Source organism: Rana temporaria, chromosome 3, assembly GCF_905171775.1.
Source record: "Rana temporaria chromosome 3, aRanTem1.1, whole genome shotgun sequence".
NCBI classification, from domain to species: domain Eukaryota; kingdom Metazoa; phylum Chordata; class Amphibia; order Anura; family Ranidae; genus Rana; species Rana temporaria.
The window spans coordinates 14,170,163-14,196,503 of NC_053491.1; the positions used below are offsets into that span (position 1 = coordinate 14,170,163).

The 26,341-nt window shown below is 47.4% G+C and overlaps 1 protein-coding gene across 1 annotated transcript in view; it reads right to left on the bottom strand.

Moving 5' to 3' along the window:
* Positions 1 to 489: 489 nt before the first annotated feature.
* The window catches only part of HACD3 (3-hydroxyacyl-CoA dehydratase 3), a 50,054-nt gene continuing 24,202 nt past the window's right edge, over positions 490 to 26,341 (bottom strand). Inside the window, exons 6-11 of the mRNA XM_040342282.1 lie at positions 23,861 to 23,971; positions 20,594 to 20,721; positions 14,251 to 14,363; positions 11,328 to 11,434; positions 6,545 to 6,676; positions 490 to 1,069 (exon numbers count right to left, since the gene is read on the bottom strand). Coding sequence (XP_040198216.1) covers positions 993 to 1,069; positions 6,545 to 6,676; positions 11,328 to 11,434; positions 14,251 to 14,363; positions 20,594 to 20,721; positions 23,861 to 23,971 — 668 coding nt within the window. The 3' untranslated portion in view covers positions 490 to 992. The remainder of the gene's footprint in view (positions 1,070 to 6,544; positions 6,677 to 11,327; positions 11,435 to 14,250; positions 14,364 to 20,593; positions 20,722 to 23,860; positions 23,972 to 26,341) is intronic.

Here is a 26,341-nt window from a genome sequence, read left to right on the forward strand (position 1 = left end):
AGGATGTGGGGGGCGTGTTTTATGTATATTAACTGTGACCTGACGCGATTGACGTTTTTTTACGAGCGCCGTCCATGTACATATCCCAGTGTGCATTGTGGCAAAGTACGCCGCACGGACGTATTGGTTTCGACGTGAATTACGTCCAGCCCTATTCACGGACGACTTGCCCAAACGACGTAAAAATTAAAAAATTCGGATGCGGGAGCGACGGCCATACTTAACATTACTAGTCCAGCTATTTGATGGAATAACTTTACGCCTGAAAATGCCTTACGTAAACGGCGTATCTGTACTGCGTCGGCCGGGGCGTACGTTCGTGAATCGGCGTATCTAATTCATTTACATATTCTACGCCGAACGCAATGGAAGCGCCACATAGCGGCCAAACTAAAAATGACACTTTAAGATACGACGGTGTAAGACACTTACGCCGCTCGTCTCTTAGCCTAATTTAAGCGTACCTGGTTACCAGAATACGCTTAAAATTTGCGTCGGCGCAGATTCAGACTTAGGCCGGCGTATCTACTGAAACGCCGGCCTAAGTCTTTCTGAATCCACCTATAAATGTGGAGGTCAGTAGGTGGCTCACAGGTAAGTGATAATTGCTCATTACACTCAATCAATCCCTTTCTACTGTTCAGCTTTCAGTAGCAATGCCCTTCGACCTTTGTGGTCCCAGAAAGTAAAAGAAAAAAACAAAACAAAACAAAACACACACAACACACAACTGAACAATGTACTAAGGCAGGGATCAGGACAACCTCGGCCCTCCAGCTGTGGTGAAACTACAAGTCCCATGAGGCATTGCAAGACCCCGACAATCACAGGCATGACTCCTAGAGGCAGCGGCATGATGGGATTAGTAGTTTCAGCTGGAGGGGAGAGGTTGCCTCCCCCCTGGACTAAGGAGTAAAACAAGAAAAGATTTGGGGTAATTAAACAAAAAAACCTTCTCCCAATCACTATATATATAAAAAAAAAAAAAACAATTATGCCGTCTTCCTTTTCCGGCTCCCCAGACGCTTGCGCCTCTGCCTGTATAAGTGACGGAAATTGATGGCGAGACCTGTTGGGAGAGAAAAACGAGAAAACCGATTTTAGGATGACGGAATTGCAGGCAAACAGGATTTAACCGCTTAAGGACAGAGCCTCTTTTTTCAAATTTTATGTTTACAAATTTAAAACAATGACATTTTTGCTAGAAAATTACTTAGAACCCCCAAACATGATACATTTTTTTTTTTTTTTTTTAACACCCTAGAGAATAAAATGGCGGTCATTGCAATATTTTTTGTCACACCGTTATTTACGCAGCGGTTTTACAATCGCACTTTTTAAAAAAAAAAAACACTTTTTTTTAAATTAAAAAATAAGACAACAGTAAAGTTAGGCCAATTTTTTTTATATATTGTGAAAGATAATGTTACGCTGAGTAAATTGATACCCAACATGTCGCGCTTTAAAATTGCACCCACTTGTAGAATGGCGCCAAACTTTTACCCTTAAAAATCTCCATAGGCGATGTTTAACCACTTCCCGCCCGGTCAATAGCAGATTGACGTCCGGGAATTGGTTGCGTTATCCTGACTGGACGTCATATGACGTCCAGCAGAATAACAGCCGCCGCACACCTGGGGGGGGGGCGTGCATCGCGGCGATCGGTGGTGCAGTGGGTCAGTCTGACACACCGCTACACCGATCTCGATAAAGAGCCTCCGGCGGAGGATCTTTACCACGTGATCAGCCATGTCCAATCACGGCTGATCATGATGTAAACAGGAAGAGCCTTCGATCGGCGGCTCTCCTGACAGGGTGGTCTGCGTTGATTGTTTATCAGCGCATACCCGCCCAGCACCACCATTATGCTGCCCAGGACCACCAGGTATGTACCCTATGGGCACCAACATATGAAAAAATAAGCACAATCTATGCCAATCGGTACCCACAAATGGGCACTGACTGGAAACATTATGGTCAATATAAAACAAGTGATGCCCAGCAATGCCACCCATCAGTATCATCAGTGCCACCTCAGTGCCTATCCAAGCCCATCAGTGTCCACCCATCAGTGCCACCCCCAAGTACCCATCAGTGCCACCCCCAAGTACCCATCAGTGCCACCCCCAAGTACCCATCAGTGCCACCTATATGAGTGCCGCCATATCAGTGCCCATCATTGAAGAAGAAAACGTACCTATTTACAATTTTTTTTTTTTTACAGAAACAAAGAAAAGCGAAATTTTTTTATTTGTTGCGCAAAAAATAAAAATTGCAGAGGTGATCAAATACCACCAAAAAGAAAAGTCGATTTGTGGGAACAAAATGATAAAAAAAAATTGTCATTCAAATTGCGACAGTGCTGAAAGCTGAAAATTGGCTTGGGCAGGAAGGTGCGCAAGTGCCTGGTATTGAATTGTTTAAAAAATAATTCTACGGGTTGCATGTTTTGAGTTACAGAGGAGGTCTAGGGCTAGAATTATTGCTCTCGCTCCAATGATTGCGGCAATACCTCACATGTGTGGTTTGAACACCGTTTTTATATGCGGGCGCTATTCACGTATGCATTCGCTGCTGCACGCGATCTCGGCGGAACAGGGTGCGTTTAAAATTTTTTTTTTTTTTATTTATTTTACCTTTTATTTTTTACACTTTTCTTTATATAACAAAAAAAATAAAAAATTGTGTCACTTTTATTCCTATTATAAGGAATGTAAACATCCCTTGTAATAGAAAAAAGCGTGACAGGTCCTCTTATATATGAGATCTGGGGGTCAAAAAGACGTCACATCTCATATTTACACTAAAATGCAATAAAAAAAAAAGAAGAAAAAGAAAAGAAAATTGGCCCTTTAAGAGCTATGGGTGGAAGTGACGTTTTGACTTCGCTTCCGCCCTGCTATGGTATGGAGACGGGTGGGGGCCATCTTCCCTTCACTCACCTCCATACCCAGCCACAGATAGGACCCGATCGCCGCCTCCGCCGCTGCTGATGGCTCCGGTAAGTGGCAGAGGGCACCGGGGAGGGGGGCCCTCTCCCGCCACCGAAGACCCGAACAAAGCCGGACACGGCTCTGATCGGGTCTCCGATGTAAAATTCCAGAGGCGTCACTTGCGGTTTTATGCGGCTTCCAATGGCGCCAAAAAAAAAAAAAAAAAAAAAAAAACAGTATTCCGAATAGTCATTTTTGGCGATCTGAATATTTTTAAGTGCAAAGGAGGGATTTGGGATCTTTAAGACCCCCGATCCCTCCATAAAGAGGACCTGTCACCACCTATTACTGTGACAGCAATAAAAGTGATTTTTTTTTAAAAGAACAATGTAAAAAAAAAAAAAAAAAAAAAAAAAAAAAAAACACCCCCGTCCCTGCATACTCACGCCACGCCCGCAAATGTAAACGATGTTCAAACCACACATGTGAGGAGGTATCGCCACGATAGTCAAACAGAGCAATAATTCTAGCCCTAGACCTCCTCTGTAAGACCCCTTTCACACTGAGGAGTTTTGCAGGCGGTACAGCGCCTGAAAAACTCCTACTCAGCCTTCTCAATGTGGAAGCCCGAGGGCTTTCACACTGAGGCGATGCGCTGGCAGGAGAGGAAAAAATCTCCTGTCAGCAGCATCTTTGGAGCGGTGAGAGGAGCAGCGTGTATACCGCTCCTTCACCACTCCTTCCCATTTAAAACAATGGGAAACCGCGGTAGTACCGCCCGCAACGCGCCTCTGCAGAAGTGGTTAATACCGCACCGCTAGCGGCCGAATCCCGCGGCAAATCAGACGGTATACCGCCGCTATTTTTAGCGGCGCTATACCGCCATCGCACCTCCCGCCCCAGTGTGAAAGGGGCCTAACTCTAACCTGGTAACCATAAAAAAAAAAAAAAAATAAAAATTTAAAGTGTCGCCTATGGAGATTTTTAGGTACCATACTGTCGCCAGTCCACGAGTGTGCGCAATTTCAAAGCGTGACATGTTTGGTATCTATTTACTCGGTGTAACATCATCTTTCACATTATACAAAAATATTGGTCTAGTTTTTTTTTATTTCATGAAAGTGTCTTATCCCCCCCCCCCCCCCCCCCCACAAAAAAAAGCATTTGAAAGACTGCTGCGCAAATACTGTGCGACATAAAATATTGCAATGATCGCCATTTTTTATTCTCTATGGTCTTTGCAAAAAATGTTTTTATAATATAATAAAAAAAAAAAGTATATATATATATACATATATACACACACACACACATACATATACATACATACATACACACAAAGACACACACATATACATACACACACACATACCGTATTTATCGGCGTATACCGCGCACTTTTTTGCCCTGAAAATCAGGGCAAAATCGTGGGTGCGCGATATACGCCGATACCCGCTTTCCCGCGCCGAGTTTGAATACTGCGCCGACATATACCGAGCGCAGTACACTCGTGTATTGTCGGGAAGTCTCGGCTCCTCTCGCGCTGACGTCCTGGACGTACAGGACGTCAGCGCGAGAGTAGCCGAGACTGCCCGACAATACACGAGTGTACTGCGCTCGGTATATGTCGGCGCAGTATTCAAACTCGGCGCGGGAAACGAGTGTGGAGGACGCCGCAGAACCCGACGAAGAGGACAACCGAAGCCGCAGACGGACGCCGGACACGATGAGGCCGCCACACAAGACACCAAAACTGTAAGTACAAAAAATCTTTTTTCCACAGGAATTCGGGGCAACTTTAGGGGTGCACGCTATACCCCAATAAATACGGTATACACTATATATAATGTTTGGGGGTTCCAAGTAATTTTCTACCAAAAAAATACAGATTTTTAACTTGTAAGCAAGAAATGTCAGAAATAGGCTTAGGCATGAAAGGGATAAACGGCTGCAGTATTATAGTGTGACATAATTAGTTATAACAGCCACCATTTCCAGGGCCTCTGCGTTCCGGAAATATTTAATGTTTTGGGGGTTCCAAGTTATTTTCTAGCAAAAAAAATGCCGATTGTAACGTGAGAAAAATGAAAAAAAATGCCCCAGACAACAAGTGGTTAACATCAGTCTAGTGTACGTCCATATGCCCAGCCGCGCCATTCTGCCAGCGTATTTAGTCGTGCCACGGTCCTTAAGCAGTTAAACTTATATCCACAAACCTACAATGTACGCAACGTACATTGTAGGTTTGTGGATATAAGTTTAACTGCTTAAGGACCGTGGCACGACTAAATACGCTGGCAGAATGGCGCGGCTGGGCATATGGACGTACAGGTACGTCCCCTTAAAGAAGCCCAGCCGTGGGTCGCGAGCGCGCCAACGGCGCGATCGGGTCACAGGAGCTGAAGAACGGGGAGAGGTGAGTGTAAACAAACCTTCCCCGTGCTTCCTAGTGAGCCTGTCACTGATCGTCTGTTCCCTGTTATAGGGAACGACGATCAGCGATGTCACATGCCCAGCCACGCCCCCCTACAGTAAGAAACACACATTAGGGAATACTTAACCCTTTAGCGCCCCCTACAGGTCAACCCCTTCACTGCCAGTGTCATTTTCACAGTAATCAGTGCATTTTTATAACACTGTTTGCTGTAAAAATGACAATGGTCCCAAAAATGTGTCAAAAGTGTCCGATGTGTCCGCCATAATGTCGCAGTCACGGAAAAAAAAAAAATCGCTGATCGCCGCCATTACTAGTAAAAAATTCAATCATTAATTAAAATGCCATAAAACTATCCCCTATTTTGTAGACGCTATAACTCTTGCGCAAACCAATCAACAAACGCTTATTGCGATTTTTTCTTACCAAAAATACGTAGAAGAATACGTATCGGCCTAAACTGAGGGGAATTTTTTTTTTTTTTAATATATTTTTGGGGATATTTATTATAGCAAAAAGTTAAAAAAATAGCAATTTTTTCAAAATTTGTTGCTCCGTTTTTGTTTATAGCGCAAAAAAATAAAAACCGCAGAGGTGATCAAATACCACCAAAAGAAAGCTCTATTTGTGGGGAGAAAAGGACGTACATTTTGTTAGGGAGCCACGTCGCACGACCGCGCAATTGTCAGTTAAAGCGACGCAGTGCCGAATCGCAAAAAGTGGCCAGGTCCTTTAGCTGCATAATGGTCCGAGGCTGAAGTGGTTAAAAAAAAAAACACACAACACACACAAGACAACACAACACACACAAGACAACACAACACACACACAACACAACACACACAACACACACACAACACAACACACACAACACACACAACACACACACAACACAACACACACAAGACAACACAACACAACACACACAAGACAACACAACACAACACACACAAGACAACACAACACAACACACACAAGACAACACAACACAACACACACAAGACAACACAACACAACACACACAAGACAACACAACACACACAAGACAACACAACACACACAAGACAACACAACACACACAAGACAACACAACACACACAAGACAACACAACACACACAAGACAACACAACACACACAAGACAACACAACACACACAAGACAACACAACACACTTACCCAAAAATAGGAGTACCAGGTAGATGGACAGAAAGACGGAGAAGCTGATGGTCACATTCAGGGGTGATGGGAGGTTTAAACTGTATTTGCCGGTCTTATTGAAGATGGGCATAGACAGGACAACGCCGGCAGCTATAAGAGAGAAATTAGAGTTGTAAATGAATTTTTCCGACTCTTCCTGACAAAATATCTAGAAATCATTTTATCAAATAAACTACAAAAGGTCTTAGGAAGAAAAAATGAATTGTATCCAATCAAAAATAAAAGACGAAGTGTCACAGTGTATAATAGCAAGGAGCCGTTTTATTAAAACTAAAAAAGGTACGCGTTGAAACCAAAAACAAGTAAAGATGGCGGCGCCACTCGTAATGGGCGGGAGGGCGTGATGACATCACTGATGACTCTTTCATTCTTCTAGATGAACACAGAGGGCCAGATTCTAAAAGAGATACGATGGTGTATCTCCTGATACGCCGTCGTATCTCTGACTTAGGCCGGTCGTATCTATGTGACTGATTCATAGAATCAGATACGCATAGATATGCCTAAGATCCGCCAGGTGTAACTGTGTTACACCGTGGGATCTTAACTGCAATTTAAAAATGGCCGCTGGGGGCGTTCTCGCTGATTTACGCCGAGAATATGTAAATCAGCGAGATACGCCAATTCACGAACGTACGCGGGCACGACGCAGTGTTTTTACGACGTTTACGTAAGGGTTTTCCCGGCGCATAGTTACCCCTGCTTCTATGAGGCGCAGCCAATGTTAAGTATGGCCGTCATTCCCGCGTCAAATTTTTTTTTTTTTACGTCGTTTGCGTACGTCGATTCTCCAAAGTGATGGACGCAAGTTACGCTCACGCCGAAACCAATGACGTCCTAGGGAGCAATGCACGCCGGGAAAATTCGCGGACGGCGCATTTAAATCGGCGCGTGGACGCGCCTGATTTAAATGCTACACTCCCCCTAGCCGCGGAATTTGAATTCCGCCGGGGGATTTAAGATACGCCGCAAGTTTGGAGGTAAGTGTTTTGTCTCACTTGCCTCTAAAACTTGCGGCGGCGGATCTTAAATCAGATGGATTACGCGGATCTAAAGATCCGCTGATCTATCTGAATCTGGCCCATGGCGTTCTCTGATTGCATGAGGTTGAAAGGCGGGGCGATGATGTCACAATCTCCACCTCAATGCTTTGCATTCTTTGAGAAAAATGCAAAGCGTACTGTGAATGGCACCCGTGCCGAACGAGCAACCCCCCTTTTTGGTTGCTATGCAGCAGTGCAGCCACTCAGCACATTAGCTGGAAGACAGCCGTGATCACTGTAGTAGCGGCAACTACTAGGGGGATTGTCCACCTTCACTGTGATCCCACAGGTAATGTGTATGGATACTTACATGGGTCCAAACTGGACCAATATACAGTTAGGTCCATATATATTTGGACAGAGACGCAATTTTATTTCAGGTATTTACCACAACATATTCAAAATATAGTTATATAATGGATATGGGCTGAAAGCGCACACTCTCGGGTTTAATTTGAGGGGGATTCACATCTGAATCGGAGGAAGGATTTAGGGATTCCAGCTCTTAAGATTAGCCACCTGGGGCCAGATTCGCGTATCTGGGCGCATCTTTGTGCGGGCGTAGCGTATCCTATTTACGCTACGCCGCCGACGCAACTTAGACAGGCAAGTGCAGCATTCACAAAGCACTTGCTCCGTAAGTTGCGGCGGCGTAGTGTAAATTGGCCGGCGTAAGCCCGCGTAATTCAAAGTAGGCTGGTAGGGGGCGTGTTGTATGGAAATGAATCGTGACCCCACGTAAATGACGCGCCTAACGAACGGCGCATGCTCAGTATCACGTCGAATTTTCTCCCTAAGTTACGCCGGCTCAATGCTTAGTCGACGTGAACGTAACCTACGCCCATCCCCATTCACGTACGACTTACGCAAACGACGTAAAATACGACGCTGTTCCGACGTCCATACCCAACATGACTTACCCCTGCTTTGTGAGGGGGTAAAGTTACGCCGGACCGACGCCTTACGTAAACGGCGTAGCTAAATCCAAACGGGCGCAAGTACGTTTCTGAATCGGCGTATCTACCTCATTTGCATATTCGACGCGGAAATATACGGAAGCGCCCCTAGCGGCCAGCGTAAATATGCACCCAAGATACAACGGCGTAAGAGACTTACGTCAGTCGTATCTTGGACAAATTCCGGCGTATCTGATTCTTTGAATCAGGCGCCAAGATACGACGCCTCACATTCATACTTACGACGGCGTATCTGGAGATACGCCGTCGTAAGTTGTTTCTGAATCCGGGCCCTGATCTTTTTCAGGGGACCAAAAGTAATTGGACAAAATCAATCGAAAGCAATTTCATGGCCAGGTGTGGGCTACTCCTATATTTCCTCATCAAACAAGGAGGTAAAAGGTGTGGAGTTGATTCTAAAGTGTGGCATTTGCATTTGGAATCTTTTGCTGTGAACCTACATAATGCGTTCAAAGGAGCTGACCATGCAAGTGAAACAGGCCATTGTAAGGCCCCTTTAACACTTATACAACTTGTCTCGCGATTGGGGGCTGCAAAAATCGCATGACAAGTCATTCTCCATGATTTTCAATGACTACCATTCATATTTGCATGACTAAGTCATTAACGGACCGACATCAACGGACCGACATCAACGGACCGACATCAACGGACCGACATCAACGGACCGACATCAACGGACCGACATCAACGGACCGACATCAACGGACCGACATCAACGGACCGACATCAACGGACCGACATCAACGGACCGACATCAACGGACCGACATCAACGGACCGACATCAACGGACCGACATCAACGGACCGACATCAACGGACCGACATCAACGGACCGACATCAACGGACCGACATCAACGGACCGACATCAACGGACCGACATCAACGGATCCGACATCAACGGATCCGACATCAACGGATCCGACATCAACGGATCCGACTTTGGCATGCGACTTGTGCTCTGATCTTGAAGGGGAACTCCACGGTTTTTCTTTTTTAAACGGCATGGGTTCCCCCTCCAAGAGCATACCAGGCCCTTCGGTCCGGTATAGATTTTAAAAGGGAACCCCCACGCTGCAAAAACTGCATGGGCCCCCCCAAAATCCATACCAGACCCTTATCCGAGCACGCAGCCCGGCCGGTTAGCGGACAAGCGAGCGCCCCCCCCCCCCCTCCTGAACAGTACCAGGTTGCATGCCCTCGACATGGGGGGTGGGTGCTATTGCCCCACCCCAAAGCACCTTGTTCCCATGTTGATGAGGACAAGGGCCTCTTCCCGACAACCCTGGGCAGGGGGGCTTATCGGAATCTGGGAGCCCCCTATCATGAGGGGGCCCCAGATCCCGGCCCCCATCCTATGTGAGACCCATAGACAACCAATGGCCAGGGTTGTCGGGAAAAGGCCATTGTTCCCCCCTATTGATTCATACCAAACAGACAGTGCCTGTTATCTCGGGGATCAAAGTCGGATCCCTTGTCATTGAAGTCGTTCAAGACGCAGGGCAAAGTCGGATCCACAGTCGTATGACTGTTTTGTCAAAATCGCAGCGGCAAAATTGCGCGACTTTGAAATCGCACAAGCGTGAAAGGGGCCTAAGGCTTCAAAAATATAACAAATCCATCAGAGAGAGATAGCAGCAACATTAGGAGTGGCCAAAATCAACAGTTTGGTACAAAATGAACGCACTGCACTAGTGCGCTCAGCAACATAAAAATTGCTGCCACAATTCGCACCGGCTTTGACAAATTTCCTTACATATGATCAACAAACCCCCCCCCCACAGTAAAAGTTAACTACTACTTATTTAAAGTGGAGGTTCACCCGAAATGTTAATTTTTAACCTTAGATTTAAGCTCATTTTGTCAAGGGGAATCGGGTAGTTTTTTTTAAATCGAAGCAGTACTTACTGTTTTAGAGAGCGATCTTCTCCGCCGCTTCCGGGTATGGGCTGCGGGACTGGGCGTTCCTATTTGATTGACAGTCTTCCGATGGTCGCATCTATCGCGTCACGATTTTCCGAAAGTAGCCGAACATCGGTGCGCAGGCGCCGTATAGAGCCGCACCGACGTTCGGCTACTCGTGGCGCGATAGATGCTACCGGAAGCCTGTCAATCAAATAGGAACGTCCAGTCCCGCAGCCCATACCCGGAAGCGGCGGAGAAGATCGCTCTCTAAAACGGTAAGTACGGCTTCGATTTTAAAAAAAATACCCGATTCCCCTTGACAAAATGAGCTTAAATCTAAGGTTAAAAATTAACTTTTCGGGTGAACCTCCACTTTAAATAAGTAGTAGTTAACTTTTACTGTGGGGGGGGTTTGTTGATCATATGTAAGGAAATTTGTCAAAGCCGGTGCGAATTGTGGCAGCAATTTTTATGTTGCTGAGCTCACTAGTGCAGTGCGTTCATTTTGTACCAAACTGTTGATTTTGGCCACTCCTAATGTTGCTGCTATCTCTCTCTGATGGATTTGTTTAATTTTTGAAGCCTTAGGCCCCTTTCACACTTGTGCGATTTCAAAGTCGCGCAATTTTGCCGCTGCCTCAATCTAATGTTAACATTTTTTTTTCGGGTGAACTCCCGCTTTAAGCCTTTTAACAAGGCAGGTAGTATATGGCATTCCTTTCCAATGAAAAAGGACGAGAGACATCCAAATGACCTACAATGGGAAGTAAATGCTTAGTTCTATGAAAGACCTTCTAATGCCACCGGGGTCATACCTTCTGAAAATGCTCCAAGTGGGTACAGTGGGATCCAAATGGTGTATCTGAGCCAAGTAAGAAGATTCCAATCCATATCTATGCAGGCAAGCATGTAGAATGGGTACCTGGTGAAAAAGCATGGAACATATAAAAGAGTGAAGCCATGTCCAGGATATGTACATTTGAGTATTTACATAATCAGAACAAGAAGTAAAGGAGTTTAAAAACAAGGCCCCATCTGACCTCTGTAGTTGAAGGCACTGTGGAGCAATTTATCCTCAAAATTCCCACAGTGCTTCTCTCAGCAGATAAGCTCACCGTGCATAACCAACTCAGAGCTCCTGCTCCATGTTTTTATAAAATATTAGATAAAAGGATTCCAAGGCTGGGAGAAGGGAGCTGAGCTTCTGAGGAAGTGACTTGAAGGACTTCATCCTCAAAGTTTAGTTGTTTGACTAGTTGACTTCTGGTTAGGAACATGTAAATGTAAATACCCATAGCCCAGCCACAGATTTACGTAAAAGGATTTAAAAAAATAAAATATATGCAATAGCTTTTCGGGAACCAGAAGCCCCAGCAGATCTAGGAGGCTGCTACAGAGATACACCATAGTGAAGATCTGTTGACACAACTTCTACCTTTCACTAGGTTTAGGACCGGTAATTAGACGCACCGGTAATTAGACGCATCGGCACAGTTGGGGTTCACATTTAGGCTTCATTTCCACTGGCGTTTTTACAGCCACTGTTGTTAGGCTTTTTTACAGCTTAATAACGCCTGTCCATGTTTATTTTGTAAAAAAAAAAAAAAAAAAAATGCCGCGGTTTTGAGCGTTTTTGCGCGTTTGAGCGTTTTAACGTCTGGCGTTTTTACAGCTCTACTCTGGAGCTTCAGAACGCCCTGGTCCTGCGTTTTTTTTACAGCTCAAAAACGCCTATGCCATTTGCAGTTCAAAAACGTCTATGTGGGCATGATGCCATAGAATAACATGGACAGGCGTTTTTAAGCTGTAAAAAACGCTCAGAAAAGTGGCTGTAAAAACGCCAGTGGAAATGAAGCCTTAAAAGCCTTTCCTTTAAGGTTCATTCCACCTTGGCTCAGTGTTGCCAGGGAAGAGTCTTCTATAGAAAACTTGAGATCTTCCAGGTGAATGAAAGCAGTGGCGGCTGGTGCTTAACCACTAGGGTACCGCACGCCGTCAAATGACGGCGGGCGGAATACCCTATTGTTCTGACAGGACGTCATATGACGTCCTGTCATTTAAAGCCGATAGGGGGCTTACGCGCGCACCCGTCACGTCACTGGAAACACAATGCGCGTGCCCGGCGGCCGCGATTGCCGCCGGGCATCCGCGATGGCCGCCGGGCATCCGCGATTGCCCAGTAACTGAGCAGGGATGTGGAGCTGTGTGTGTGTGTAAACACAGAGCTCCACGTCCTGTCAGGGAGAGCAGACCGATGCTGTGTCCCTTGCACATAGGGACACAGATCGGTCACCTCCCACAGTCACCCCCCTACAGTTAGAACACTCCAAGGCTACACATATAACCTCTTCCCCGCCCCCTAGTGGTTAACCCGTTCCCTGCCAGTCATATTTATACAGTAATCAATGCATATTTATAGCACTGTTCACTGTATAAATGTGAATGGTCCCAAAAATGTGTCAAAAATGTCCGATGTGTCCGCTATGTCGCAGTCCCCCAAAAAAAAAAAAAAGTAAAAAAATAAATAAATAAAAAAATCATAATTATGCCCCCTATTTTGTAGGCAATATAACCAGTCACTATACGCTTATTGCGATTTTATTATTTTTACCAAAAATATGTAGAAGAATACGTATCGGCCTAAACTTAAAACTATTTTTTTTTTTTTTAAATGGGATATTTATTATAGCAAAAAATTGTGTTTTTTTTCTAAATTTGCGCTCTTTTTTTTGTTTATAGCCCAAAAAATAAAAACCGCAGAGGTGATCAAATACCACCAAAAGAAAGCTCTATTTGTGGGGAAAAAAAGGACGTCAATTTTGTTTGGGAGCCACGTCGCACAACCGCGCAATTGTCAGTTAAAGCGATGCAGTGCCGGAAGCTAAAATTTCGTCTGGGCAGGAAGGGGGTGTAGGTGCACAAAACCCATCAATTGCAGCTGCTGTGCCCCAATGTGTGCCAAATTCTGCCAGTGTGCCCCCTCGCCTTCTTCTCTGCACTTACCCTGTCATGTGGGGCAGCGGGTGACGGCGACGAGTGGGGTCCATAATGCGTCTCCTGCAATTCTCCTGTCCTCTCCTCCGGTAAGGCGTCCAATAGCGGCGCCTGTTTCAGCCAATCAGGTGACAGGTAACCAGACCTGCGCAAACTCAATTGGCTGAGAGGTGGATCAGTGTTAGGGAACCGAACACATCACTTCCCTAACACACCACCGAGTAATCAGCGACTGCACAGCAGTGCGCCCGCTGTTTACCCTTTTGGAAGCCTATTAGAGCCCACGGCGCTAATCAGGAAGCCCATTAGAGCCTATGGCTCCAATCAGGCACTTCTAAATAAACCCTGCGGCTGTAATTCATATGCCTGGCGCCCGTCAAGGGGCCGGGCACATGAATAGGGGGCGGCAGCGGCGACTATAGATAGATTCATGCAATGCATGAATCTATCTATAGGAGAGAGTGACAGGAGAGGTGGGGCGGTGCTCCTGCGCCCCTTATGGACGCACCCTCGCTAGATGAAAATATTAAAACTCAGACACTTCTCCCAGAACTTCAACGCACCTTGGGTGCTAAATACAATCCAAGGTCCTTTAGGCACTGAGAAGTGTCAAAGTGTGAACAAGATTGTCGATCGCTGCATCCAAGAGAGATTATCCCTCTGGAAAAAAATCTACACTGTACATCGGACCCCCATGGCTTGAAGGGGCCCCTTGTAACGATGGATCTGGAGCCAGTGACTTACCTAAAGACTTCAATGGTGCTCCACAGGTAGAATATGAAGAAGACGACACCTTTGCTCTGCATCTCATCCATTTGCCCAAGGATGATAAAAAGTATAAAGTTCCTGCCCATAACCTAAGGGTTAAACAAAGAGGTACAGCATGTGTGTTGGTGCCAAACAACCAGCTGATCGTTTATCTTTCAATATTTTATTCCATTTTTCAATTCCATCAGAGAGATAGCAGCGACATTAGGAGTGGCCAAAATCAACAGGTTGTTGCTGAGCTCACCAGTGCGTTCATCTTGTAGCAAAGTCAAGTACAGAACAGGATCTTCCTTTCACAAAAATACCGTATTTTACGGCGTATAAGACGACTTTTTGGATGCAAAAGTCGGGGGTCGTCTTATACGCCAGTGACAGTCTCCGTCTGCTGCGAGCGTCCATGATTTAAAAAACGCTCCTTCTCCTCAGACTGTCCTGTGATAGGCGGAACACAAATCTTCCCAGCAGCGCCTCCGATCTGTGTTCCTCCTATCACGGATGCCTGCTCATCCTCGGACGAGAGGACATCCGTGATAGGCGGAACACAGAACAGAGGCGCTGCTGGGAAAATTTGTGTTCCGCCTATCACAGGACAGTCTGAGAAGAAGTCGCGGCTTTCAAATCATGGATGCTCGCAGCAGACGAAGACTGTGCTGCAAAATGTGAGTGATGGCACGGTGGGGGCGCAAGTGATGGCACGGTGGGGGGCGAAAGTGATGGCACGGTGGGGGGGCGAAAGTGATGGCACGGTGGGGGGGCGAAAGTGATGGCACGGTGGGGGGGCGAAAGTGATGGCACGGTGGGGGGGCGAAAGTGATGGCACGGTGGGGGGGGCGAAAGTGATGGCACGGTGGGGGGGCGAAAGTGATGGCACGGTGGGGGGGGGCGAAAGTGATGGCACGGTGGGGGGGCGAAAGTGATGGCACGGTGGGGGGGCGAAAGTGATGGCACGGTGGGGGGGCGAAAGTGATGGCACGGTGGGGGGGGGAAAGTGATGGCACGGTGGGGGGGCGAAAGTGATGGCACGGTGGGGGGGCGAAAGTGATGGCACGGTGGGGGGGCGAAAGTGATGGCACGGTGGGGGGGGCGAAAGTGATGGCACGGTGGGGGGGGCGAAAGTGATGGCACGGTGGGGGGGCGAAAGTGATGGCACGGTGGGGGGGCGAAAGTGATGGCACGGTGGGGGGGCGAAAGTGATGGCACGGTGGGGCACGGTGGGGGGCGAAAGTGATGGCACGGTGGGGCACGGTGGGGGGCGAAAGTGATGGCACGGTGGGGGGGCGAAAGTGATGGCACGGTGGGGGGGCGAAAGTGATGGCACGGTGGGGGGGGCGAAAGTGATGGCACGGTGGGGGGGGCGAAAGTGATGGCACGGTGGGGGGGCGAAAGTGATGGCACGGTGGGGCACGGTGGGGGGCGAAAGTGATGGCACGGTGGGGGGGGGCGAAAGTGATGGCACGGTGGGGGGGCGAAAGTGATGGCACGGTGGGGGGGCGAAAGTGATGGCACGGTGGGGGGGGCGAAAGTGATGGCACGGTGGGGGGGGGCGAAAGTGATGGCACGGTGGGGGGGGCGAAAGTGATGGCACGGTGGGGGGGGGCGAAAGTGATGGCACGGTGGGGGGCGAAAGTGATGGCACAGTGGGGGCGCAAGTGATGGCACAGTGGGGGCGCAAGTGATGGCACAGTGGGGGCGCAAGTGATGGCACAGTGGGGGCGCAAGTGATGGCACAGTGGGGGCGCAAGTGATGGCACAGTGGGGGCGCAAGTGATGGCACAGTGGGGGCGCAAGTGATGGCACAGTGGGGGCGCAAGTGATGGCACAGTGGGGGCGCAAGTGATGGCACGGTGGGGGCGCAAGTGATGGCACGGTGGGGGCGCAAGTGATGGCACGGTGGGGGCGCAAGTGATGGCACGGTGGGGGGGCGAAAGTGATGGCACGGTGGGGGGGCGAAAGTGATGGCACGGTGGGGGGGCGAAAGTGATGGCACGGTGGGGGGGGCGAAAGTGATGGCACGGGGGGGGGGGCGAAAGTGATGGCACGGTGGGGGCGCAAGTGATGGCACGGTGGGGGGGGCGAAAGTGATGGCACGGTGGGGGGGCGAAAGTGATGGCACGGTGGGGGGGCGAAAGTGATGGCACGGTGGGGGGGCGAAAGTGATGGCACGGTGGGGGGGCGAAAGTGATGGCACGGTGGGGGGGCGAAAGTGATGGCACGGTGGGGGGGCGAAAGTGATGGCACGGTGGGGCACGGTGGGGGGGCGAAAGTGATGGCACGGTGGGGGGGGCGAAAGTGATGGCACGGTGGGGGGGGCGAAAGTGATGGCACGGTGGGGGGGGCGAAAGTGATGGCACGGTGGGGGGGGCGAAAGTGATGGCACGGTGGGGGGGCGAAAGTGATGGCACGGTGGGGGGGCGAAAGTGATGGCACGGTGGGGGGGCGAAAGTGATGGCACGGGGGGGGGGCGAAAGTGATGGCACGGTGGGGGGGCGAAAGTGATGGCACGGTGGGGGGGCGAAAGTGATGGCACGGTGGGGGGGCGAAAGTGATGGCACGGTGGGGGGGCGAAAGTGATGGCACGGTGGGGGGGCGAAAGTGATGGCACGGTGGGGGGGCGAAAGTGATGGCACGGTGGGGGGGCGAAAGTGATGGCACGGTGGGGGGGCGAAAGTGATGGCACGGTGGGGGGGCGAAAGTGATGGCGCAAGTGATGGCACAGTGGGGGCGCAAGTGATGGCACAGTGGGGGCGCAAGTGATGGCACAGTGGGGGCGCAAGTGATGGCACAGTGGGGGCGCAAGTGATGGCACAGTGGGGGCGCAAGTGATGGCACAGTGGGGGCGCAAGTGATGGCACAGTGGGGGGCGCAAGTGATGGCACAGTGGGGGCGCAAGTGATGGCACAGTGGGGGCGCAAGTGATGGCACAGTGGGGGCGCAAGTGATGGCACAGTGGGGGCGCAAGTGATGGCACAGTGGGGGCGCAAGTGATGGCACAGTGGGGGCGCAAGTGATGGCACAGTGGGGGCGCAAGTGATGGCACAGTGATTTGAAAAAAAGCCTGTTTCGGTCAGCGGTTGTTCTGGCTACCCCTCAGCTTCCAGAAAGACTAGTAGGAAGGGGGTAGTCTTATATGGCGAGTATATCCCAAAACCAACATTTTTCCTGGAAAATTAGGGGGTCGTCTTATACGCCGGCAAATACGGTATGCACATCATCCGCAGTAGGCACAGAGGGAAGACTTCGAAAACAAACACTCCTGGTCTATATATGACCATATTCAACCAGCCAATTATTTAATTTATATAATTAAAGCGCATTTATTCTCCATAGTACAAAAAAAAGGGGAAGCTCCACTTGTCTGCCTGCCTCCTCCACCCTCCCTCCCTCCCTCTACTGCCACATTGTGTATCTTTTTTTGGGGGGGGGGGGGGGGGGGGGAAATCAGGTACCTGGATTTGACAGGGGAACCAAAAGTTCAGCGCTCCCCTCCTCCATGCACGGTAGGAAACCAGCTTCGAAAGCCCAAGGCTTCACTAACAGCTTCCCTTAGTCGCGGAGGCAGCACCCGATTGGAAAATCATCTCGTGTAAGGACATCGCTAGATTCCTGGACAGGTTGCCCTAATATGTAAAGTCAGCAGATACAGTATTTGTAGCTGCCGACTTATTTTTAAAGGAGCCTGGACCTCCTTATTTAACAAAGTTTAAAAGTTACCATACATCAAGAATATATAGCAACCAATGCATCAATGATAATCCGCATCATGTTAAGTTCCATCCATCCAGATGTCTTTCAGATGGCAACTAGAAAACCTCAACGTGTTTCAACTCAGTCTTCAGGAGGAAAATGGTATATTACATACTCCGAGATGCAATAATAAAAACAGATCAAAGGATGCATGTCCAAAATGAGAGACCCCAGATGTGAAACCAGGTAAGATACAAGGTAGAAAAGGCCCAATTGACTCCTCAATGGTAATAGGGAGTGATAATCTTGTAGGAATAGGTGACAAAATTCAGCGCTCCAATGATCGCGTTGGTGGTAACAAACAGACCAGCAGGAACTTCCCTTGTATCTTACCTGCTTTCACAACTGGGATCTCTCATTTTGGACATGCATCCCTCTGTTTTTATTAATGCATCTTAAAGTATGTGATATACCATTTTCCTCCTGATGAAGACTGAGTTGAAACGTGTTGAGATTTTCTCTGAAAGACATCTGGATGGATGGAACTTCACATGATGCAGATCAACACTGATACAGAATACTTTATTAACTACTTGCCAACCAGCCGCCGTCGTTTTACGGCGGCAGGTCGGCTCCCCTGCGCGAGAGCCCGTAGTATAACGTCGGCTTTCTCGCAGGCCACTAGGGGCGCGCCCCCGACTCCCGTGCGCGTGCCCGGCAGGCACACGCGATCGCTCGTTACAGAGCGGGGACCGGAAGCTGTGTGTGTAAACACACAGCTCCCGGTCCTGTCATGGAGAGAAATGCTGATTTTCTGTTCATACAATGTATGAACAGAAGATCAGTGATTTACCCTAGTGAGGCCACTCCCCCCTACAGTTAGAACACACCCAGGGACATACTTAACCCCTTCCCTGCCAGTGGCATTTTTATAGTAATCCAATGCATTTTTATAGCACTGATCGCTATAAAAATGCCAATGGTCCCAAAAATGTGTCAAAAGTGTCCGAAAGTGTCCGCCATAATGTCGCAGTACCGAAAAAAAAAAAAAAAAAAAAAAAAAAAAAAAAAAAATCGCTGATCGCTGCCATTACTAGTAAAAAAAAAAAAAATTATAATAAAAATGCCATAAAAATACCCCCTATTTTGTGACTTCTCCCCGGCAAGGTCCGGCGGCTGTGGATCACTTTATTAGTGTCACTGGTTCCCACAAAGTGTCAGAATATCCGCAGTCCCGCTATAAGTCGCTGATCGTTGCAATTACTAGTATAAAAAAAAAAAAAAGTGACAAAATAAAAAATTCCACAAATAAATTTTATAGTTTGTAGGTGGGATCACGTTCGCGGAAACTGATCAATAGGCGCTTATTGGGATTTCATTTTTTACCAAAAATATGTAGCTGAATATGTATTGGGCGAAACTGATGAAGAAATTAAATAAAAAACATTTTTATTAGATTTGTTTTATACCAGAACGTAATTTTTAATTTGTTGTTTTTATACTGAAACATTTTTTTTGTTTATAGCGCAAAAAATAAAAACCGCAGAGGTGATCAAATACCACCAAAAGAAAGCTCTATTTGTAGGGGGAAAAAAAAGGACGCAAATTATATTTGGGAACAGATTTTTTTTTTTTTATTCAGCAGCTACTAGGATACTTACCTGTCCTAGTCGCCTGCGATGTCGGTCCCCCGACGGCGATCGCTCGGTCCTGGTGCCTCCATCCTTACTAAAGCCCCTTTCACACGGGGCGGATCAGTAATTATCCGCCCCGTGAATCCTCCGCTTGCTCAGCGGGGATCGCTCCATTGATCCCCGCTGAGCCGGCGGATGACAGGGCGGTCCCTGCACACTGTGCAGGGACCACCCTGTACACTGTGCAGGGACCGCCCTGTCTTTTCTCCGCTCTCCCCTATGGGGGGGATCGGATGAACATGGACTGTATGTCCGTGTTCACCCGATCCGATCTGCCAGATGGATGGAAAAGTAGGTTTTTCCTCCGTCACACTTTGGCGGATCGGAGCGGGTCGGATGTCAGCTGGCATGTCACCGCTGACATCAGCGGCTCCATAGAGGAGCACGGAGCGCCAAAAAAAGGTCCGCCAAAAAAAATGGCAGGCGGACCTGAACGGGCCACCCGTGTGAAAGAGCCCCAAGAGAAACAGGCAGTAGAGCCTTACGGCTTTCCGCATGTGAATGGGCGGCTGCCTCCTGGGATACACACAGTTCCCAGAAGGCAGCGCGGCTCATTCACCAGAAGACAACGCGATGGAGGACGAGGCAGAAGATCCACCGCGGTGGAAGAGGAGGCAGAAGAGTTACTTCCGCATAGCAACCGCCCTTTCAGGCGAGTATACATTATTATTATTTTTTTCAACATTTTTTTTTTTTTTTTTAAGATTTTTGGTGAATAAATAAATAAATGGGTGGAAATACACTTTAATGTGACGCAGTGCTGTATCGCAAAAATGTCCCGGTCATAAAAGGGGTTTAAATCTTCCGGAGGTCAAGTTGTTAAGTCACAAAATGTTGCATCAAATAGACAAAACAGAGAGACATGAATGCATTTATTTAGGCAGCTTATTTGCATGCCAATAATCACCGGCTGCTCATATCACCGCTTAGATGATGAATACCTGGATCACTGCTGGCACCACTCCCGTCTTCACCAATCCGATTAAAGGATTTACAATCTCCAGAAGAGCCAAGGTCTGGCAGAAATACATCATATCAGACATGGTGTGAAAGGTGTCATAAAAGGAATCTGCAAACAGAGAAACAAAGAGCTGGTAATGGCCGAGAGCGCAGCGCTGGGGCTGAGTGATCAACGGCAGACATAGCGGCTGATAAAACCAACTTCTAATCCAGTGTTTCTCAACTCCAGTCCTCAAGGCAGAACATGTTTTCAGGATTTCCCTCAGATGAACAAATGGCTGTGGAGGTATAACGCCGCTAAAAATAGCGGCGATATACCGTCGGAATTGCCACGGGGTTTGGCCGCTAGTGGTGCGGTATTAACCCCAGCTAGCGGCCGAAAAAGGGTTAATACTGCCCGCAATGTGCCTCTGCAGAGGCGCATTGGGGGCGGTATTACCGCGGTTTCCCGTTGTTTTAAATGGGAAGGAGCGGTATACACGCCGCTCCTCTCACCGCTCCAAAGATGCTGCTTGCGGGAGATTTTTTTCTCTCCTGCCAGCGCATCGCCTCAGTGTGAAAGCCCTTGGGCGTTTTCAGGTGCTATTTTTAGCGCTATGCGGCCTGAAAAACTCCTCAGTGTGAAAGGGGCCTAAGGCAGTGAAACTGGTCAAATCACCTGTGCAAAATAATGGAAAGCCTGAAAACATGACCTGTTGAGGACTGGAATAAAAAAATAATAAAAAAAAACAAAAAACATGGTACCAAGCAATATCTGCATCTAAAGCCTCGTACACACACGATCGGATTTTCCGACAGGAATTGTGTGAGGACAGGCCGTTGCCGGAAAATCTAACCGTTTGTCATCAGGAAGCCTCACATATGTGGTTTGAACGACGTTTACATACGTGGGTGGGACTTAAGTGTGCGTTCGATCATATAGATGACCAGTCATCTCTATGCTTCCTATCCGGCGCACGGCGATCCTTTCTCCGGGCCCCCGATGGCACGGGAGAGCCCGGAGAAGCACCGAATGGCGGCGGGAGGGATGTCCCCCACCGCCACCTATAAGAACGATCAAGCGGCGGAACCGCCGCTATGATCGTCCTTTTGGTGCGCAGGATCGCCGCTGGAACACAATGATATCTGAATGGTGCCGCTAGGTGTACCCATCATTCAGATATCCCCCCACAAAGTCCAGGACGTCATATGACGTCCACCCGGGATGGGAGATCCCCTTTGTGGACGTCATATGACTATGTGCGGTATTGAAGTGGTTAAATAAGGTAGCGCCACTCCTACTTCCATACCTCACTCAATTCATTATCTCACTTAGGTGAAATAAATTACGTAGGGGCAGCTGCTTAATTGATCAAATTTAAAAATAAGGGTGTAAAAACTATGGGGGCAGATCCACAAAGAAATTACGCCGGCGTATCTATCGATACGCCGCGTAATTTCAAAGTTCCCGCGTCGTATCTTTGTTTTGTATCCACAAAACAAGATACGACGGAATGAGGGATCGATTCGACAGGCGTACGTCTTAGTACGCCGTCGGATCTAGGGTGCATATTTACGCTGGCCGCTAGGTGGCGTTTCCGTCGAATTCCGCGTCGAGTATGCAAATTAGCTAGATACGGCGATCCACGAACGTACGTCCGGCGCATTTTTTTATGTCGTTTGCATTCGGCTTTTTCCGGCATATAGTTATAGCTGCCATATGGTGGCGTACTCAATGTTAAGTATGGCCGTCGTTCCCGCATCGAAATTTTAATTCTTTACGTTGTCTGCGCAAGTCGTTCGCGAATAGGGATTTGCGTAGAATGACGTCACCCTCGTAAGCATTGGCTTGTTCCGGTTTAATTTCGAGCATGCGCACTGGGATACCCCCACGGATGGCGCATGCGCCGTTCAAAAAAAACGTTGTTTACGTCGGGTCACGACGTATTTACATAAAACACGCCCCCATCACATCGATTTGAATTGCGCGCCCTTACGCCGCCAAAGATACACTACGCCGCCGTAACTTACGGCACGAATTCTTTGAGGATTCGAAAAAAAAAAAAGTAAGTTACGGCGGCGTAGTGTATCTTAGATACGCTACGCCCGGCGGAATAATGCGCCGCTGTACTTGGATCTGATAGATATATATATATATATATATATATATATATATATATATATATATATATATATATATATATATATAAATATATATATATATATATATAAATATATATATAAATATAAATAAAATCACTTACTGACAATATTTGTTTCCATTGCGCGGATTCATCCACACTATTTCATGCTGTACGATTTGAGCCATACAGAATGTATGGCTAAAATCGCACTGCTGGAGAATCGCATATACCGTATTTATCGGTGTATACCGTGCACTATTTTGCCCTGAAAATCAGGGCAAAATCGTGGGTGCGCGGTATACGCCGATACCCGCTTTCCCGCGCTGAATTTGAATACTGCGCCGGCATATACCGAGCGCAGTACACTCGTGTATCTTCGGGCAGTTTCGGCGCCTCTCGCAGTGACGTCCTGGACGTACAGGACGTCAGTGCGAGAGTAGCCGAGCCTGCTCGACGATACACGAGTGTACTGCGCTCGGTATATGTCGGCGCAGTATTCAAACTCGGCGCGGGAAACGAGCGGGGAGGACGCCGCAGAAAGACGCCAGACCCGACGAAGGACACCCAAAGAGGCCGCCGATGGACGCCGCGGAAGACACCAAAACTAAGTACAAAAAATCTTTTTTTCACAGGAATCCGGGTCAAGTTTAGGGGTGCGCGCTATACGCAGGAGCGCGCTATACCACGATAAATACAGTAATTGGAACAGGAATGAGGTGCGATTCCTATCCAAAACGCATGCGGTTCCCGCACCGCATCAGTGTGAACCGAGTCTAAAAGCTAGACATTAGTAGTGGATGGGTAAGGATTATTTTTGGAGAACGAGGATTTTGTTTACGCTCGTGTTAACCTCGTTATTTGAAGTTTCTTTTTTGATGGGTGTGGGAGACGCAATAAAAAGCCCCCCTCCCCTTTTTTTTTTAATTTACATTTTTTGGAATATGGTGTAACTTTCTTGATAATTTTACCTTTTTCCCCCCCATCTTGCTCATTTGATCCTTGTAATGATATCATGCCAACAGAACAGTGTAATATATATATATATATATATATATATATATATATATATATATATAAAAAAATTATTTAAATAAAAAATTAAGAAATATGAAGCCGTTAGCTCACCTTTTCCTAAGATAAAAAGTCGGACGGTCATATTGACGAAGATCCAGGAGAAGCCCAGGAACTGCACGAGATTATACATGAACAAGTAGCCGCGCTTCAAGTACAGGAAAGCTGGAGAGGAGAGGAAAGAGATTAAAAAAAAAAAATTATTGTCATCCATACCTGGAAGTAAAACAAAAAAACAAAAAAACATAACATGCCAGTTCTATTGTCCCTGTAATCACAGTTAACCACGTCAGCCTCGGAAGATTTTAGCCCCTTAACCACTTAAGCCCCGGACCTTTAGGCAGCTAAATGCCCAGGCCAGGTTTTGCGATTCGGCACTGCGTCGATTTAACAGACAATTGCGCGGTCGTGCGACGTGGCTCCCAAACAAAATTGGCGTCCTTTTTTCCCCACAAATAGAGCTTTCTTTTGGTGGTATTTGATCACCTCTGCGGTTTTTAGTTTTTGCGCTATAAACAAAAATAGAGCGACAATTTTGAAAAAAATGCAATATTTTTTACTTTTTGCTATAATAAATATCCCCCAAAAACATATATATAAAAAAAAAATTATTTCGCAGTTTAGGCCGATACGTATTCTTCTGCATATTTTTGGTAAAAAAAAAAAAAAAAAAAATGCAATAAGTGAATATTGATTGGTTTGTGCAAAAGTTATAGGGCCAGATTCACAGCAGAAATACGCCCGCGTATCTACTGATACGCCGGTGTATTTTCAAATTTGCCACGTCGTAGTCGGTTTTTCCCGTCGCAATCTTAAGCCTGCTATTTCATGGCTTAGATTTAGATCAGCCATGTGAAAGTATGGCCGTCGTTCCCGCGTCGAATTTCATTTTTTTTTTTTTTTTTGCGCAAGACGTCCGGGAATACGAAAGGACGTAACGCACGTCGCCGTTCAAAAAACACGTCGGGGCGCCGTAATTTTGCGCAAGGCACGGCGGGAAATTTCCTAACAGAGCATGCGCAGAACGTTCGGCGCGGGAACGCGCCTAATTTAACCACTTAAGCCCCGGACCAATATGCAGCCTAAAGACCCAAGGGGTTTTTACAGTTCGGGACTGCGTCGCTTTAACAGACAATTGCGCGGTCGTGCGACGTGGCTCCCAAACAAAATTGGCGTCCTTTTTTCCCCACAAATAGAGCTTTCTTTTGGTGGTATTTGATCACATCTGCGGTTTTTAGTTTTTGCGCTATAAACAAAAATAGAGCGACAATTTTGAAAAAAAAGCAATATTTTTTACTTTTTGCTGTAATAAATATCCCCCAAAAACATATATAAAAACATTTTTTTTCCTCAGTTTAGGCCGATACGTATTCTTCTACCTATTTTTAGTAAAAAAAATCGCAATAAGCGTTTATCGATTGGTTTGCGCAAAATTTATAGTGTTTACAAAATAGGGGATAGTTTTATTGCATTTTTATTTTTTATTTTTTTTTTACTACTAATGGCGGCGATCAGCAATTTTTTTCGTGACTGCGACATTATGGCGGACACTTCGGACAATTTTGACACATTTTTGGGACCATTGTCATTTTCACAGCAAAAAATGCATTTAAATTGCATTCTTTATTGTGAAAATGACAGTTGCAGTTTGGGAGTTAACCACAGGTGGCGCTGTAGGAGTTAGGGTGCACCTAGTATGTGTTTACAACTGTAGGGGGGTGTGGCTGTAGGAATGACGTCATCGATCGTGTCTTCCCTATAAAGGGAATGACGCGATCGATGCGCCGCCATAGTGAAGGACGGGGAAGCCGTGTTTACACACGGCTCTCCTCGTTCTTCAGCTCCGGGGAGCGATCGCGACGGAGCGGCTATAAACCAATAGCCGCGCCGTGGTCCCGGATCGCTCCCCGAGCGGACCCGACCTCCGCATGTAGCGGGGGGGGTCCCGATCGGACCCCCCACCCGCTAATAGGCGAGGACGTACCTATACGCCCATGTGCCTGTACGTGCCATATTGTGGACGTATATGTACATGGGCTGGTCCTTAAGTGGTTAAATGGTACACGCCCCATTTGAATTAGGCGGGCTTGCGCCGGACGGCTATACGCTACGCCGCCGCAAGTTTACAGGCAAGTGCTTTGTGAATCAAGCACTTACGCCGAAAACTTGCGGCGGCGTAACGTAAAGGGGATACGTTACGCCGCCGTAATTATTCATGAATCTGGCCCATAGCGTCTACAAAATAAAAGGGAATAGATTTCTGGCAATTTTTTTTGTAGTAATGTCGGCGATCTGCAATTTTTATTGTGACTGCGACATTGCGGCGGGCAGATCGGACAATTTTGACACTATTTTGGGACCATTGTCATTTATACAGCGATCAGTGCTATAAAAATGCACTGATTACTGTATAAATGTCACTGGTAGGGAAGGGGGTTAAACACTAGGGGGCGATCAAAGGGTTAAATGCGTTTCCTCAGCGGGTTCTAACTGCGTGGGGGGGATGGGCTGCCAGTGACATGACAGAGATCACTG